This window comes from Phasianus colchicus, chromosome 10 (assembly GCF_987193195.1).
Source record: "Phasianus colchicus chromosome 10, bPhaCol1.hap1.1, whole genome shotgun sequence".
In the NCBI taxonomy this organism is placed as follows: domain Eukaryota; kingdom Metazoa; phylum Chordata; class Aves; order Galliformes; family Phasianidae; genus Phasianus; species Phasianus colchicus.
The window spans coordinates 4,454,791-4,471,883 of record NC_143445.1 but is presented as its reverse complement, the minus strand read 5'-3'; the positions used below and the strand labels follow the sequence as shown (position 1 = coordinate 4,471,883).

General features: G+C 50.9%; 3 protein-coding genes across 5 annotated transcripts; all 3 read left to right on the top strand.

Annotated features, from left to right (window-relative positions):
* Window positions 1-2: 2 nt before the first annotated feature.
* Window positions 3-3,092, top strand: ANAPC13 (anaphase promoting complex subunit 13). Its single transcript, XM_031596565.2, has 2 exons — window positions 3-220; window positions 2,855-3,092. Exons 1-2 carry the CDS (start codon window positions 122-124, stop codon window positions 2,978-2,980), a joined length of 225 nt encoding a protein of 74 aa, XP_031452425.1. The 5' UTR covers window positions 3-121; the 3' UTR covers window positions 2,981-3,092.
* A 5,339-nt stretch (window positions 3,093-8,431) lies between these two features.
* On the top strand, window positions 8,432-14,214 carry LIPH (lipase H). Of its 2 annotated transcripts, XM_031596571.2 has the most exons (9): window positions 8,432-9,006; window positions 9,663-9,771; window positions 9,879-9,980; window positions 10,877-10,966; window positions 11,410-11,577; window positions 11,970-12,065; window positions 12,325-12,436; window positions 13,320-13,493; window positions 14,082-14,214. In XM_031596571.2, the coding sequence occupies exons 1-9, from the start codon at window positions 8,719-8,721 to the stop codon at window positions 14,212-14,214; spliced, it is 1,272 nt and encodes a 423-aa protein (XP_031452431.2). In that variant the 5' UTR covers window positions 8,432-8,718. The 2 variants fall into 2 exon arrangements, with proteins under 2 accessions (XP_031452431.2, XP_090003175.1); XM_090147049.1 differs by lacking the exon at window positions 14,082-14,214 and having other exon boundaries at window positions 13,325-13,486.
* Window positions 14,215-14,285: 71 nt separating this feature from the next.
* TMEM41A (transmembrane protein 41A) lies at window positions 14,286-16,367 on the top strand. Of its 2 annotated transcripts, XM_031596568.2 has the most exons (5): window positions 14,286-14,475; window positions 14,550-14,703; window positions 14,778-14,939; window positions 15,249-15,387; window positions 15,919-16,367. In XM_031596568.2, the coding sequence occupies exons 1-5, from the start codon at window positions 14,378-14,380 to the stop codon at window positions 16,137-16,139; spliced, it is 774 nt and encodes a 257-aa protein (XP_031452428.2). In that variant the 5' UTR covers window positions 14,286-14,377; the 3' UTR covers window positions 16,140-16,367. The 2 variants fall into 2 exon arrangements, with proteins under 2 accessions (XP_031452428.2, XP_031452430.1); XM_031596570.2 differs by lacking the exon at window positions 15,249-15,387 and having other exon boundaries at window positions 14,342-14,475.
* Window positions 16,368-17,093: the final 726 nt, after the last annotated feature.

The following is a 17,093-nucleotide window of genomic DNA, read 5'->3' as shown; positions in this document are numbered from 1 at the left end:
ACCGCGCCGGGATGGGGCGGAGCGCTGCCGGCCGCTCCGAGAGCGTTGGGTCGCCCGAAGCGCCGCGCGTCCCCGCGGGCCGGGGGGTAGGGGGGGTACGGAGCTGCCTCGGAGGGAGAGGATGGACAGCGAGGTGCAGAGGGACGGCCGCATCCTGGATCTGATCGATGACGCGTGGCGGGAGGACAAACTGCCGTACGAGGACGTGGCCATCCCGCTGGTAGGTGCGGCGCTGCATGGCGGCACGAGTCCGCACGGCACATACACGGCTGGGCTGTCCCTGAGCTGCTGGGGTCATAGCATCACAGAATGGCTCGGGTTGAAAAGGACCACAAGGCTCATCTCGTTCCTGAGCTGTGCGCAGGGTCACGTCCTTCCTGAGCCAGCAGTGTGCTCTTGCAGCTCGGAAGGAAAATGGGATCCTGGGATCCATCAGAACACGCGTGGCCAGCAGGGACAGGGAGGTGATTGTTCCCCTCTGCTCTGCTCTTGTGAGGCCCCATCTGCAGTACTGCGTCCAAGTGTGGAGCCCCCAGTACAAGAAAGACAGGGAGCTGTTGGAGAGGGTCCAGAGGAGGGCCACGAAGATGATCAGGGGACTGGAGCACGTCCCCTATGAGGACAGGCTGAGGGAGCTGGGCTTGTTCAGCCTGGAGAAAAGAAGGCTGCGGGGTGAGCTCATTGCAGCCTTTCAGTACCTAAAGGGAGCCTACAGCAGGAGGGGAATCAACTCTTGCAAAGGGTAGATAACTGCAGGACAAGGGGAAATGGTTTGAAGTTGAGGGAGGGGAGATTTAGGTTGGACGTCAGGGGGAAATTCTTTGCTATGAGAGCAGTGAGGTGCTGGAAGAGCTGTGCAGAGAGGCTGTGGATGCCCCGTCCATCCCTGGAGGTGTTGAAGGCCAGGTTGGATGGGGCCCTGGGCAGCCTGGTGTGGTATGAAATGTGGAGGTTGGTGGCCCTGCGTGTGGCAGGGGGGTTGGAGATTCATCATCCTTGAGGTCCTTTCCAACCCTGGCCATTCTGTGATTCTGTGATTCCTGTACTGGGGGCCCCAGGCCTGGACACAGTGGTGCAGATGGGGCCTCACAAGATCTGAGCAGAGGGAGACAATCACCTCCCTCTCCCTGCTGGCCACCCCTTTTTAATGCAGCCCGGGATATAGTTGGCATATTTGTCTCCCTTATCACTTTTCCAAATGCATCTTTGCAGTTGCCACTTCAAGGGCAGCAGTAAACACACTGCTCTCTACAAGTAGGATTCCCTGTCTGTGAACCCTTAGCCATGAGGAGACGTGGCAGCCATAGAATCATTGAATTTCTCCGCTTGGAAAAGACTTTAAAGATCATCAACTCCAACCACAACCAAACCATCCTACCATTGCACAGCTGTACCACTGCTAGGCCCCACCTCAGCCATTTGGGAGCACCTGTGGATAGAGATGTATGTGAGGATCCTCCCCTTCTCTGTTAACACAGCTGTAAGTTGGCTAGCACCAACGAAGTAGTCATGCCAAAATCACAGCATCTGATAAGCTGATGGTTTCTGCCAGCAAAGAGATGTTTGCAAATTGCCAGTGACATCACTTGGGCTTTAGTCCTTACATCACAGTGTGTCATCACTCTTGGAAGAAGTGCAGCTCAGGATCTTCTCAGCAGAGGAGACGAGGAGCAGCTACTCTCCTCCAAAATCGATAATACACAGCAATTCCTGCCAAGAGGGAAAGGTTTTGCAGAACTGTAGTTCTCAGACAGGAGTACCCAGCCCCTCCTTTGCTGAGGATAATGTGTTCTTGAGGCAGACTTCGTTCACAAACCGCTTCTTTGCTGACATTTGCCATCACCCTGTGTCCAGGTTGAGAAACATTATGGCAGCCTCAAAGCAGGAAGCCTCATCAATTAACAATAAAAATAAAGGTGTCGTTGTGGATATGCAGATCCCCAGGGATGGGAATGGCTCTCATCATATGGAGAAGCCAGCACAAATTCACAGGAGATTTGATCAGAAGCTCTGTTAAAGAGCTATCAGAATGGCTGTAACGTGTGAGCCTATCCTGAGCATCTGATCAGTGCTCACTGCAGAGATCTCCATCAGCTCGCGTGGCCAAAGTCATGTTCTTTTTTCTAAAGGGATTTTATGTAGCTCATACTGAGATTTCCAGAGATCCAGACTCAGAATTCTTGCCCCGTGTCTTCTGGAATAACACACTTTGTGACTGCACTGATGCAGCAACACAGGGAACAAATAACGTAAGGAAGTAGAATGAAATCACATTTAAACTTTCCTTCCTCCTCCCTGCAGGCTGAGCAGCCTGGTGTTGCACTTGGTGGGGGTTTCTGACATCTCCTGTTGTTACAGCACAGCCACACCAGAGTTCCACGTGTAGGAAGAGGAAGGATTTCTCACCTTGCCATAAGAAAGTGATATGTTACAAAGCCAGCTGTCTCAATACAGCTACAGCAAATGCAATATCTGTATTCTGGGCAGCGACAAAGAAACACAATCCAAACAAGCAGTGGAATAATTGCACCGTGCTATTATTTACTTATTTTGCATTTTCTATATATTCTCCTTCACTGCGTGTGCAGTCTGAGTACATAGCAAGGCCCCAGGGCCCTGGAAAGCCAATTTGCCTTTCAGATGAAGCATCATAATCATATGAAAAGAACATTGTTCCTCACTGGGCTTAGTAATATTTTAACTGAATCAGTATGTATGATATGTATTGTTCAGATGCCCCCTCTGGTCTCATTTGTGGATTTTTGTATTTATTCATATGAAGTCTTCGTCACCTGCTCCTTTTAGGAAGCTTGTTATGCACAGAATGCATTGTACCTTTTTTTGTTGTTCTCAGAATGAGCTCCCTGAACCAGAGCAAGACAATGGAGGTACAACGGAGTCTGTGAAAGAGCAAGAAATGAAGTGGACAGATTTGTCTCTGCAGTATCTCCATGAAAACGTCCCTCCCACGGGAAACTAATGAATCCAGGGGACTTCCTGTAAAATTATGTCTTCTGTTAACTTATTCTTTAGTCAGTACCAGTTCTGTTCTTAAATGTTTTCTACACGTGATAAAAATGTACTTTTCACTATCTGGAGTTGTTCTTGCATTTCAAAACCCAGGATGGGATGTTTGTGACCACGGAGGTTTATGTCCCAAGAAATAAAACTGTGCTTTGTGTTAGAGTTCGCTATACAAAACCCAGATAACCACAGATCAGTGGTGGCACTGGACATTGCCAGTGCTGACCTCCATATATTTTCCAGTACACATTGTTTAAACGGTGCCATTTGTGCTAAAATGATTGTTACTCAAAATCTCTGCCTTTTGGCTGAGTCACAGGGAAGAGCCTGCCAGTGCCAGCATAGTGACTGACAACAGCTGCTCAGATGAGCTGTCTCACAGGGAAACAGCCATGGAAGTGAAGTGATGGGGAAAAGGAACGAGGGGAGCTTAGCTTCAGGCAACAAAAATGTTACCTCTTCTTATGCTGAGAAGAAAGGCAAGGCCCTCTTTATTTCTTTCCCTCATTTTATCTCTGACTCTCAAACATCTTTTGCAATAGGTAAAAGCCTTCCCTTCATCTTGCGTGTTTCACTCTTGGACTGATTCCTTCACACCGTTGGCAGAACTTGCTAAGGAGAAAATATTTTGACAGTTTAGGACTACTGATAGAGGTGAGAAAGAATCTGGAAGGAAAACAATATTTCAGAGTATTTTCTATTGCCAGCGCGTCAGAAAATAAAGGCATTTTTCTGGAGCCCACAGCTTCCAGATTCCACAGAAATCTTTTGGGTATCTTTTCACAATGTTTATCCCCTTCAAAATCAACAAAACCCAACGTTGGCCTGTGTGAGTATCACATGGAGCATCTCGGATGTCCTGGAAGGCTGTGAGTGCTCAGCCGCAGGAGGATGCTCAGTTTGAGAAAAAAACGTGTGTGGCTGGGGCTGCTCCTGCCTGAGGAGTTAGCAGTGCCTGCACTGAGCCAGCAGTGTGCTACTCTGAACAAGAAGGAGCTGCAGGCAGCCGGGAGGCTGTTCAGGATTAACCCAAGCTTCATATGTATAGTACAGACCAAAGAAACAGCTACGCCGCTGGGAACAGTAATAGTTCAGCTCCTCGCTGCATCTCACCAGGGGCAAAACAGAGCTTGGGCTTAATGAGGTATTTCTGATCCTCCCCATGTTCCCTTTCCCTTTAAAGGAAACACTAGAAGCTGTGTGGTGGCTTTGTCTATCCGTTTTCTCTTGCCCTCCTCTCTCACTCCATCACAAACTCCATCCCCATCGCACCGATTTCGCCACAAGATTTTCCAGCTCTGATTTCAGGCTTCCTTTCCCAGCCTTGACAGTTGTCCCTGCATCTGCCATCTTCTTACTGTCCAGCAGAGAAAAAAAAAAAAAGCTTTTCTCACTTGAATTGGATTCACAAGGTTCCAGCAGGGCTGTAAGAAAACGTGGTGGGGATACCGGAGTGTATGAATGCTATCCAAACCACTTTTTGAGTTGAACTGGGACCTTCCCTTTGTCAGGATGGAGTGGTGCCCATCCACACCCTGCCTGAGGCTGCAGGGGGTGAAAAGGGATGCTGGGCTTCCACCTGCTGGAGACAGCCAGAGTGTGGGAGAGGCAGAGGGACATGGATAGGAGTGTCCCAATGCTAGGACGTGGGGTCCTGGGAAGCTGAGTGCTGGCCCTGCCCAGATGCCTATCAGCTTTGCACACCTACGTTCTTCACTGCCTTTTGACACTCTTTGCAGAAGATGAACAGGCACGCAGTGATTTCAACACAGGCAGACTGCTGCTCACAGAGTGATACTAACCCATTTCTGTCTTTGATTAGTCACAGCCCAGGGCAAACGATATTTAAAAGAAGGGATCCTGCTACAAGAGAAGGTGCCCCACCTTTTGAGAAAGAAGGGCTAGTTGTATAACTTCAGACCCGTCTTCATTTCTTGGCTGGGAACTTCCTCCTTTCACCACACCTACATGACTGGCAAAAAAAGAGAGCAAACAGCTGTCAGACACAGCGAGCACATGCCAAAGAAACCGCAGGACCCGTAACATTTTCTACCTGTAGAAGTTCCATGCAGGAGCCCATATGCTGAGGCTGTGTGTCACGTTCTTCTGCCTTTTGTATGGGGTGAAAACAGGTAGGAAGTCAATCGTTTTGATTTTTTTGTTCAATGTCACGCTTTCTCTGCTTTGCAGAAGCATAAACCTATCTGCCTACTGCTTTATGAGGTCACTGTGTAGGACTTTTAACTAGCATTACTGTCTTAAAGCAAACTGCCTTGGTTCTGTGAACTGAAGAGTTCCAAACATAAAGCCAGAAGTCGTTTGTATGATCTCTTCTTCACTTTGCAAACATTTCTCTTATATAAGCACCATCCGTCGACACTCAAAACGTCATCTGAAATCTTCAGAGAAGAATGATTTCTTTTCAGCAGCACATTACATGACAGCCACAAAGGATGAATTAGCATTTATGAACGCTAAACTTCACTTGGTATCCTGGTGGCCCCATCAAGAATCAACCTGTTTAATAATCAACACATGTGCTGCCTTCTGTTAGCACGCACATGGGAGCACGTCGCTTGCTTTGTGAAGCTGCAGCTCCATGCTTTGCAGGGAAAACAAACAGGATTTGGGACAACCCAAAGTGTTCTCACGAAGGCAGATATTTCATCAGGTTCCCTGGGGCAGTCTTGGAGGTCTCGTTTTGCTTATTGTGATGAATACATAGTAATAAGTGGGAGGCACTTAAGGCCATTTTAAGAGGTGGAGGGCAGACTCTTCGTGTGGAAAGCATGGAAATACTCAGTAATACTGCTAAGATTTGCTGTGTGGCAGTGCTCGAAGCTGACCACTTTAGTGCTGATGCATAAGGGTCTCTTGAAACAAAAGGCACATCCCAGGCAAGGTAATGATGCTTTGGAAGTCAGGGATGCTGCAGGCTGCCATGGGAGCAGCAGCACGCTGGCTGGAGGTCTGCAGAAGCTGCTAAGCAAGGAGCAGGCTCTTGGTGGGCTCTTTGAGGCAATGTGGTCTCCCAGAGCTCACAGTTAGGACAGCCACAGATCTGACAGAAGCAGCACAGATGAAGTGATGATGAGGAGAAACCTTTTGGACCTTCGCTTTGCAAAGAGGCCAAACTGGCAGAGTTAAAAAACGGAGACGCCATTCTTTTCTGTGCAAAAAGCCTCAAAGATGAGGACCTTCCTGTCCGTAGGATGAACACCAGGACAAAAGGAAGGGAAAGTCTCCAAACACCATCTCCAAGGAAGGGATGAGAGAGCCCAGGAGGACGCAAGCCTTACTTGGCACTGACTGCAGTGCCTGCTGCAGGGTCTGCCCAGCACCATTCTGATGGCCTCAGTGCTCCCACCTGCTCCTGGTGCCCCAAAGCTGTGCTGAAGATGCTCCTCCTGCTGCAGGCACACCTGAGAGGCTGATCTCATGCTCAAGGCAGAAGATGTTCATCTCCAACATTGGAATATCAAAGCAGATCGCTCTGGCTTCTGCTAAAGCGCTGAGGCATGAGAGCACCTTGCCTAGCAAAGCAGTGTTTGCCATCCTGTGCTTCTCAGGAGGAGGAGTGAATGCAGGATCCCCAGCTGCCCTCGTGTGTCAGCTCCTGTGACACACAGCCATGCAGCAGGGAGAAGCTGGCAGGCTTTCCCCCTCTATCAGCACTCATCTCATTAAAGAAAAGAGAACAAATTTAACAGACTCGGTGCAGATACAACAATGCTTTTTAAAGGCTTCCTGTTCTAGGGATTAGCAAATCCTGAGCAGCTCTTTAACAGCCCTTCTATGGCTGAAGGTTTGGGTTGCTCTGGTGCCAACCAAGTGCTCCCCAGGGCAAGTCACAGCACGGCTCAGAGATAAGAGACAAATGAAGCAATCGGAGCAGCCATGCACCATGTGGAAATAATTCTGGTCCAGCATTTCTGCCTGCATTTCTATAGCCTCCGTGGCAGTATGGATGATTAACAATAACGCATACAGGAACTAAAACACATCAAGTTATTAATCAAAGATAAATGTGGGTTTTTTTTTCTCTTACACTGCAGTAGCACCTAAAGGAGAGTCGCCCAGTGTCACTGTGTAGCAGCACAAAACCATAGCTCTCCTCTGCTAGTTACTCTGAGATCTCCAGATGGAGGAGAACTCCCTATGGAGAGCAAACAGACCAAGAAAGAGGCACCAAAGGTCACTTCGACTTGAGAAAGCAGGGCCCAGAGTGCCATGCTCCTGGGAGATGGGAGCTTTAGGAGGCAGAACATCCTCAACTCAAAGCCACTGACTTCAGCTGATGTTCACAGGCCCTGCTTGAGAGTTCATTCCCCGCTGCTCCCATTCCGCTCTTCGTATCTCAGCACAGGCTTTCCATAGGAAGGACTTCTGTGGATCTCAGATGTTAAAATTTATTTCTGAATTTATAGTAGTAATTTAAAACATCCAGTTGGAGTTAACTGCAACATCCTCTTAGCCTATTAACTTTTATTTCTGGAGCTCCTGGGGCTTCTGCAAAGTGATTAGCAGAACTATGGCAACTGAGCGGATTATTTTATGTGCTGGGCACACAGCATTTATATTATTCTCATGCTTCTGGTTTCCATAGGAGGAAAAAACATGAAAGTTTATTGTGGGAACTGCGAGAAATCCATCATTTAGAAATTAAAATGCACGGAATGCTGGACACCTGCTAGAGCACTGCTGCCTTAAAGCTGCAGGTTTCCCAAACCTCTTCCACCTCCAGCACAGCCCTTTCGAGCAGCAAAAATCCTTTAGCAACCGCAGGGAAACAATTAATGCAGCACAGGGTGTGTGTGCAAGAGAGATGCTTTCTCCCACAAGGTTCTTCAGTAAAAACAAGGAGATTGTGGGCCAGAGAAAGGCTGCAGAACCTGGGAGGGCATCGGTAAGCAGTCTGCCTGGAGACTGTTATTCCTTTTCCTAGCAGTGCCCTGCTGGAGCTTGCATGGGGCTGTGAAGGCTCAGCTGGTGGTCTGCTGGAAAAGCAGAGAACAAAGACAGGCTTTCAAATGGCAGAGATTTTCATGAAAAGCAGCACTTACTGAAAATTCGGGAACTCTCCAGCTGTGTATAAAGCGTTATCAGTACCGTATCTCATTCAGACAAAAGGTGTCCCATTTCACAGTCTGAAATAGCAGGCTGTATCTGCAAATACAAATGAAGCACTGAGCTGTCCCTCACAACAGCGAGATCCCACACAGCTTGCCAGCTCCAGATGCAGAGAGATCTCTTCACCCTAGAGCTTGTCCAGGGCATCTGGGTGTGCAGTCCAACCTACACAGCCATCACTCTCGCTGTCATTCTATAATACCTTCCTCACCCTTCTGAGGTTTCTGGAGAGCCCGTGCCACCTCCCAGCTGCTAGTGGGAGGTATACAGGGTACAGGGCTGTGCTGGTGCACTCGCTGTTCCAACACAGCAAAAAAAAACTTAGATACAGAGCAGCTCCAGCCTCCGACACGACGGCGTGGAAAGGAGCAGCTCAGGCAGCTCCCAGCACACGTTCTGTGCCTGGGCAGAGCTGGCAGGTAGAAAAGGCCAAGAGAAATGCTTGATTGCTAACCTGAGGAATGCCACGCTGTGCTCGTTTCAGACCCCAAGGAGACATGTCCTGCTTTCACCGTGCTCAGCTTCAGCAGCTCCTTGATAGGGACCGACCTGGAAGTGAAGCTGATGCTGTACACCAGGCAGAACGAAGACTGCGCTGAAGAGCTCAATTCAACAGCCTCCAAGTATCTAGATCTGACCAAGAAAACCACCTTCATTATCCATGGATACCGGCCCACAGGCTCTGCCCCGGTCTGGATCACTGACCTGGTGCATCTCCTGCTTTCTGTAGAGGACATGAATGTCATTGTTGTGGACTGGAACCGGGGGGCAACTACTATCATCTACAGCAATGCTTCCAGAAATGGCAAAAAGGTTGCTGAGATTCTGAAGAAATTTATGGATGAAATGTTGGTAAGTGGAAAGTTCACACTATGATATAGTTATTAATGCACAACACGTAAAGGGCACAAAGGAAGTGCTTAAAAACAGCAGCATGTCTGGGAAAAGAAACTCCAAAAAGGGAAAACATTCATTTTTTGGAAATGTAGTTAGGCTGCAGTGCCAAACTCTGTACTTGGATGTGGTAGGATGGCATTTTGCTGTGATACTCAGTTCACTTTGCATTTCTGGATATTTGTTTTCCCATCCACTGAAACTCTGTTTCCACCTTCTGGATGTCCAAAGTCAGCTTAAAGTGACACCGGGTCTCTGCATCTTTGTGTCTGCTAATGGGGCCCATGAAAACTCGTTCCTGCCCAAGCTGCACTCACTGCCCCAGAGAAATCCAACCTCTGCCTGAGCTGCTGCATTCACAGCTCTCGGAATGGGCCTCAAAGATGAGTGCTGGAAATACTGTGGGACTAATAAAAGGGGAAATCATAAAATCATAGAACATCCCCAGTCGGATGAAACCCATAAGGATCATTGAGTCCAACTCTCATATTTATACGGACCACTGGAAAACGCAGAAAAAAGCAGAGAGATGTGTTTACATTCATCCTGCTGACTTTTTTTTTATATACCTTTTTAGCATGCCTAACACCTGTGGTTATATTTTTAAATGCCAGATTAACGGCGCGTCCCTTGAGTCCATTCACATGATAGGAGTAAGCCTGGGAGCACACATCTCCGGCCTTGTGGGACAGATGTTTGGTGGGCAGCTGGGCAGGATCACAGGTAACCTTCCTGCTGGCAGCCCTTTTTTGCTTCCAGGACTGCTGCTCACAGCAATCATTGCCAGCTGTGCGTTGGGGTGATGACACACAGATGGTTTTGTGTTGCAGGCCTCGACCCAGCGGGCCCCCTGTACAGAGGAAAGCCACCCAGTGAGAGGTTGGACCCTAGTGATGCACAGTTTGTTGATGTCATCCACTCGGACACCGATGGTATGTGGGACATCTCCTCTTCACCACTGAAAGGAAATCTGCTGGGAGCGCAGGTGCAGGTTGGATATTAGGCTCAGGATGGTTCCAGTTGGATATTAGGGAAAATACATTCTCAGAAAGAGTGGTGAGGCACTGGCACAGGCTGCCCAGGAAGGTGATGGGGTCACCGTCCCTGGGAGCGTGCAAGAAAAGCGGAGATGTGGCACTAGGGACATGGTCAGTGTCAGTGTGCATGGTGGGGGTGGATTGATCCTTGGACCTGATGATATTAGTCTTTTCCAACCTTAATGATTCTGTGATTCATAGGGAAGCAGGAGCAGCAGTGGGCAGCTCTGCTAGGACGATCCATGCTGCTTTGGCACCCTGCAAGTCTCCGGGGGGGTTGCTCAGAATGATGCTTCCTGCCTCCATCCCACTTCAGTTGGGTTAAACTATCCTGTATGGCAAATCCAGCACCTCCCTCAGCCCTTTCCTCTCCCAGCATGTCTCCAAACCCTCCCGCTGGGCCAGCAGCATGACACGAGCCCTCTGTTCTGCTCCCTCTGCTCCCCCTTCTCACCTCCCTGCTGCCTTTTGCCACTGCCAACAATTCAGACCTCAGCAGCACAGAATCACCCAATGTTTCAGAGCCCTCTTCCTCTCCTGCAGGCAAAGAAGGTAAATTTTGCACTGTGTCACACACACGGACTTACTTTAGGTGTCTGGTACCACTGCTAAAATGACCTCAATGGGTCCCAGTTTGGCCCATTGCACAAACAGGTGAATGACTTTAATGTACCCTGCACAAGCAGGCATCCTAGAGCTAAATAAGCATTATATTCTCCAGTTGGTTTCTTGTTTCCTTCCTTGCCATCCTCCTATTCAATATTCCCTCCCTGGCTATCTTTCCTTCCCAGGACTGGGCTACGCAGACGCCCTTGGCCACATTGACTTCTACCCCAATGGTGGCACCGACCAGCCAGGCTGCCCACTGACAGTATTTGCTGGTAATTCATTTTTGAACTGCACACACACACACACACTGACAAAATGTTTCCAATCAGAGAACAGGAGAAGGCTAAAGAAACATCACCACAGCTCGAAAATAGATGGGAAAGCCATAAGAGCAATCCCTTGTTGATACACTGATGTAATGGGCTCAGCTGGTGGGCACTGATGTCCGGGTCAGGGTTGGCACAAGCGTCCACGGGATGGATTTTTCATGCAAAAAAACATTGAGTAAATTTATAGCCTCATTTTGTGGCTATGTTTAGAAAACAAAGGAAGGGTTTTTTGTACCCCAGGGAATAGCAGTGGTAAGAACCTGCTCAGAAAGCAGGTTTGAGATGAAGGCAATGAGGTCTGTTAGATGGATGCAGCCACAGACGGTGCTGTTTTCTTGCAGCATGACAATTGCTAATGAAATATTTCTTCTCTTTGTACGGTTAAGGATTGAAGTACTTTAAATGTGACCACCAGAGGTCTGTTTTCCTGTTCATGGCATCCCTGAAAAAGAGCTGCAATATCACAACATACCCATGTGAGTCATACAGGAGCTACAGGAGGGGGAAATGTACCAGCTGCGAAACCTTCCAACCCATGCCTTGCCCCATCCTAGGTAAGGACCAGGGGAGCACAAAGGGATTTCCCCGTGCTTTGCACAAACACTTTGCATCATGATCTACAATAGAAATTCACACGGATGGGATCCAGGGTGGGAAAAGCCAAAAGAAGAATTGAGATCTTTACACAACAGGCTGCTTTGGAGTGATAGAATCACAGAATGGCTTGGGTTGGAAGGGACCTTAAGGACCATCTGGTTCCAGCCCCCTGCCCCACCAGCTCAGGCTGCTCAGAGCCCCTGGCCATGAGCACCCCCACAGATGGAGCACCCACAGTTGAACAGAGATACGCTGTTTCTTAAGTGTTTGCATTGTTATTCCCAGCAATTCAATTGCTGATGTGCCTGCTCTGTAACCCTCTGTTTCATTTTTCAACTGTTGTCTACAGGCTATTACGCCCACGAGTGGAAAAGCCATTTAACAGAGCAGAGCCACCCAGTGACAACCATGTATTTTGATACCGCGGACGAAGAGCCATTTTGCTGTGAGTGACAAAGATTGCTGAAATGCTTTCTCTTTGCTCATCACCTCCTTCAGCAGAGATGGTGGGCACTGACATGGAGAGAGGAAGAGGAGAAAGAAAAAGCCTCTGGGTGTACCGTGATGTAACCCTATGGAGCATGCTTCCCCTGGGGTTTCCCCATATGCATCCACCCACACCTCACCCCACGGCTCTTAGCACTCATGATAGGGCTGGGATGCACAGCAGGGCAGGGTGTGACCACGCTCTCTCTTGCTCACAGTGTACCACTACTTCGTGGACATCGTTACGTGGAACAAAGGCACCAGGAGAGGCACGCTCAGCATGGTGTTAGCTGATGGCACTGGGAAGAAGGCAGAATCCAAAGTTAACCCGTAAGTCTCACCGACCTGATGACGTACCAATATTAGCAAACCACTCAGCACAACTGGAGCTGGGAAGGAAGCAAGACCTCCTCCTCCCATTTTTTGCTGATCCTTGGTGCTGTACACATGCTAGGTGACCTCCACGGTCCCCTGGTGCGCACCAGTGCAGCCCAGCCCTTTGCTCTGGGTGCTGCTCAGCTCCCCGAGTGCTGTTGTGAACAGCAGGGCTGCCCCTGGCCTCCAGGAGGGCAGGGCAAATCCCAGCACCCCACTTCCTTGCACCCAGCACAGCGGAGATGAACCACAGCCTGAATTACGTAACGCCCAAATCAATTCATTCTGCTTGGAGAGGCAAAAAAAAACAACCAGCATTCATCTAGACGTGCAGTTTCCCATTGATATGAACACACTTCAGCCCAGAGTCCTGCCCAACCAGTTTCCCCACATCTCTCTCACTGCATGTTCTCCCAGCCCTATATGCCCACGTTGGAACAACCCACGTAGCTCCAGCTTGCACAACCCGTGGCAGCCCACACACGGCCTATTTACTGCAGGCAGGTAAGAGCACGTCCTGCTCATCACACCTCCCAGAGCCCCCAAAGGAGGGCTGTGTGTGAGTGCTGCAGCTTGGAGGCACCTCCAGTCACAGCTGTGTTCCTAAAGGAACCTCACAGCTGCCATGTGAGCAGCTCTGTGCTGGCCACCATCGCTCAGAGTGGCTGAACAGGTTCACATTGCAGATCTGAACGTGCAGCCACTTCCTGAAAATCAGAAACTGGTCACAAATCCGGTCCTCCTCCTCCCCCAGCACTGTGCTTAATATTGCATTGACTGCATTAAAGCCACGCTGTTCCCCTGGGGATTCCCTGACACTTGTCTGCTTTATCTCTAGCGTAGCTGCAGCCTTCCAGCAGTACAACCACGTCAGTTTGCTCGTTGGATTCAACCAGGATTTTGAAAACATAAAAAGGATTTCCGTGACGTTTTCCACAGGATCTGTCATTGGTCCCAAATTCAAACTCAGGATTCTCCAAATGAGGTTCCGGTCACTCACAAACCCAGAAAGGTAAGTGCTGCACAAACCGTCCTCACTGCAAGCTGGGCAGAAGTAGAGAAATCTCCCACATCCCAAGGCTGGCAAGAGGAATTACATTAGGTTCAATAATTCTTGTATACACATCTTGGGAACAAATCCCCCACCATCTGCATGACCACACAGGTTATCTTATTGTGTTGAAAACGTAATTTGTGGGCTGATGTTTTACCTCTGGTCAGGATGGTGACCTGCGTGTGGCTGCACAGAAAGCTGCCCAGGCCTGAACTCGGCGCTGAAAGCAAACAGAACTCAGGGAAATACAGCCACGTTTTACATCGCATGTGATGTCCATAGCCAGTTAGGGAGATTCATTCCCTCTTGGAGTGACTGGGAGCTGCAAAGCAGTGACAGCACACGCTGATGGGATTTCTGCAGAGGCTTCGCTCATCCTTACCACCTCCACGTGCTCTGCAGCCGCACCCTCGCACCGAAAAGACCCCCAAGTCCAACCCCAGCCCACCCCCCTCAGCACCACATCCCCACAGCTCTGTGCGCCTCCAGAGACGGCGATTCCCCGCCTCCCCGTGCAGCCGTGCAGCGCCTCGTGCTTTATCGCAGGCCGCCGCTGTGCCGGTACGACGTGGTGCTGACAGAGAACGCGGAGCGCAGCTTCAGACCCATCCCGTGCGGCGAGCGGCGGCGAGGAGCAGCAGCAGCAGCAGCGGCGGCGGCGGTGACAGCGGGCGGCTGAGAGCTGTCGCGTCCCGCGGGCACCACAAGGTGGCGCTGCGCTCAATACAGACGTACAACCCGAGCCCCAGCGCTGTCGGCACACTCCGCCCCCCCCCTTCCGCACACGCGCACAGCGGCCGCCCTGCGCATGCGCGGCGCTCCGTGTCGATCGCGGTGCCGCGATGTGGCGGCGGCCGGCCGGGTTGCTGTTGGTGTTCGCGGGCTCCACGGCCGCGCTGTGGCTGCTGTCGGCGCGGCTGGGCGCGGGGCAGGCGGGCAGGTGGGTGCGGGAAGGCGGGCGGGCGGACGGCGCGGTCGGAGCCGCGACGCGATTCCCGCTGCGCGTCCTATTAGGCAGCTGCGCTTCCCTTCGGACCTGGAGGAGCTGCGGGAGCTGACCGACGCGCTGCGGGACTACGAGCGGCGGCACCGCGGGGCTGCCGTGCTTCTGTTCTGCGCCGCCTATCTCTACAAGCAGAGCTTCGCCATCCCCGGCTCCAGCCTGCTGGTAGGGCCGCGCTGCGGGGCCGCGCTCCGTGCTGCGGGGCCGCGCCCGGCTGTCGGCACGCCGTCTCCCCGCAGAACGTTCTGGCCGGAGCGCTGTTCGGGCCGTGGGTCGGGCTGCTGCTCTGCTCCGCTTTGACGTCCCTGGGAGCCACCTGCTGCTATCTGCTGTCCGGAGCCTTTGGGAAGCGTTTGGTGGTGAGCTGCTTTCCGGATAAAGTGGCTCTGTTGCAGAGAAAGGTAACGGCTGCCGTTCCGGCTTTGGTTCGGCTCGGGTCTCGTTCTCGTTGCTCGCGTGCCCCACCGCTGGGCTCCGGGCGTTCACCGCTCAGCGGTTCTGGAGCGGTTGTGTTGCGGTGGGAGGGGGAAATACGTTGCCGCAGCCCTGGAGGTGCTCAGAGCCGGGCTGGATGGGCTGCGGGCAGCCTGAGCTGATGGCAGCTCCCAGCCCACAGCAGGGAATGGGACCAGCTTTAGGTCCCTGCCGAGCCGTTCCAGGGCTGGGGCCGTTCCACTCGTACTGCTAACAAGGAGCTTTTCTCTTGTCAGGTCGAAGAGAACAGGAGCTGCTTGTTTTTCTTCCTGTTGTTCCTGAGGCTGTTCCCCATGACACCAAACTGGTTTCTGAATCTCTCGGCTCCCATTCTGAACATCCCCATGTCCCAGTTCTTCTTCTCCGTTCTCATCGGTGAGGCCTGGGGATGCTGGCAGAGGGGAGGTGGTGGCACTGCCTCCTCAGCACCGCGCCCTGGGCTGGGGAAGGCAGAGCAGCAGGGCTGAGCTGGAGCTGCCCCAGTTAGCTGCTCACATTCACAGCATCACAGAATGGCCAGAGTTGGAAGGGACCTCAAGGACGATGAATCTCCAACCCCCCTGCCACATGCAGGGCCACCAACCTCCACATTTAATGCTAGACCAGGCTGCCCAGAGCCCCATCCAACCTGGCCTTGAACACCTCCAGGGATGGATGGGTCATCCATAGCCTGTCTGGGCAGCTGTTTCAGCATCTCACCACTCTCACAGTAAAGATTCACACTGTTCTTGTAAATGTGGGTGCAGCAGCAGCAGCACAGCAAAGCTGTGTGTCACACCCTTCTGTTTCTGTCACAAACACATATCCGACCTTGGGCAAGGGTGCATTTGGGCTAATTTGGCATTCTTGCCAAATGGAGGCAAAGAGGATGCTAACTGTCTTTTCTTTTTGCTTTGATTCTTCCAGGTCTTACACCCTATAACTTCATCTGCGTACAGACAGGAGCCATTCTGTCACAAATCAACTCTCTGGATGCCATTTTCTCTTGGGACACACTGCTCAAGCTGCTTCTAATGGCCATGGCAGCATTGATCCCAGGGACTCTGATCAAGAAATACAGCAAGAAGCACTTAAAGCTGGATGAAGACGAGCACGCTCCATTACTCAATGGCAAAAAGAGCATGTGATGGCTCAGATGGCCCAGGTGCTAGGGGACTGCTTCACAAAAGCTGCAGGTCTCTGTTCCTGTGGGTTATATTCTGCATGCTCTGTGTCCTTGTGGACCATGGATAATTGCAGCTTTTACTCTTCTCCTCATCTAAGAGGAGGTGTAACGTTCTCCTTTTTAATTAATGTTTTATCGTGCATGGATCTGCACTGAAAATGTAATAGAAGGAAACTTGGTGAACACTGGAGGTAAATCGCCTGTGTCCTTTAAGTCAGCCTGCATCTCTGTTGTGCTGCCAGCCTATTGCAGATGCATTAGCAGAAAAAGGCAGGATAGTGGCAGCCCTGGAGGAAGGTGAGTTGTCCCTCCTGGCCAAGCACCACACTCCTGTGGTCTCATTGCCACTCCAAACCCAGGTTTCTCTGGAGGCCTGCACTTCTCCACAAGTCCAGCTCCAGTGTTGGTGCAGCAGTACTCCAGGAGGAGGGGAAGCCTGGGCTGGTCCCAGCACCACCACTGCCTGTTCACAGTGAGGCAGCACTGCACTCAGCTGTGCCAGCAGAAGCCTTGGCTTTTTTTCCACTGCCTTTCTAAAAGCAGCATTTCTCATCAGCTCTCAGGCTGTGTTCCTCCCCCAGCCCTCTCCCCACCCATACCTATTCAGCATTTTTGGCGAAAAATGAAAAACAATCCTACCTTCTGTGCTCTTAGGTGCAGAGATAGAAATAGCAAGTTGAAAGACAAAAAAAAAAGAATGTTTCAGGTTCACTAGTTTGTCCCTGTACCTTCCACAGGAGAACTTTCCCAGATTCAGAAGACACTTTGCCTGTCACTGTGCTGTAATGCACATCCTGCAGTGAAAACATCCAAGTTTTGAGGACAGCCAGGAGGTGTCTCTGTGCATCAGGTCTGACAGGGAGCTGCTCCTTCCCACCACAGCAGCCAGAGTTGGAAGCGACCAGGACAGCAAAGG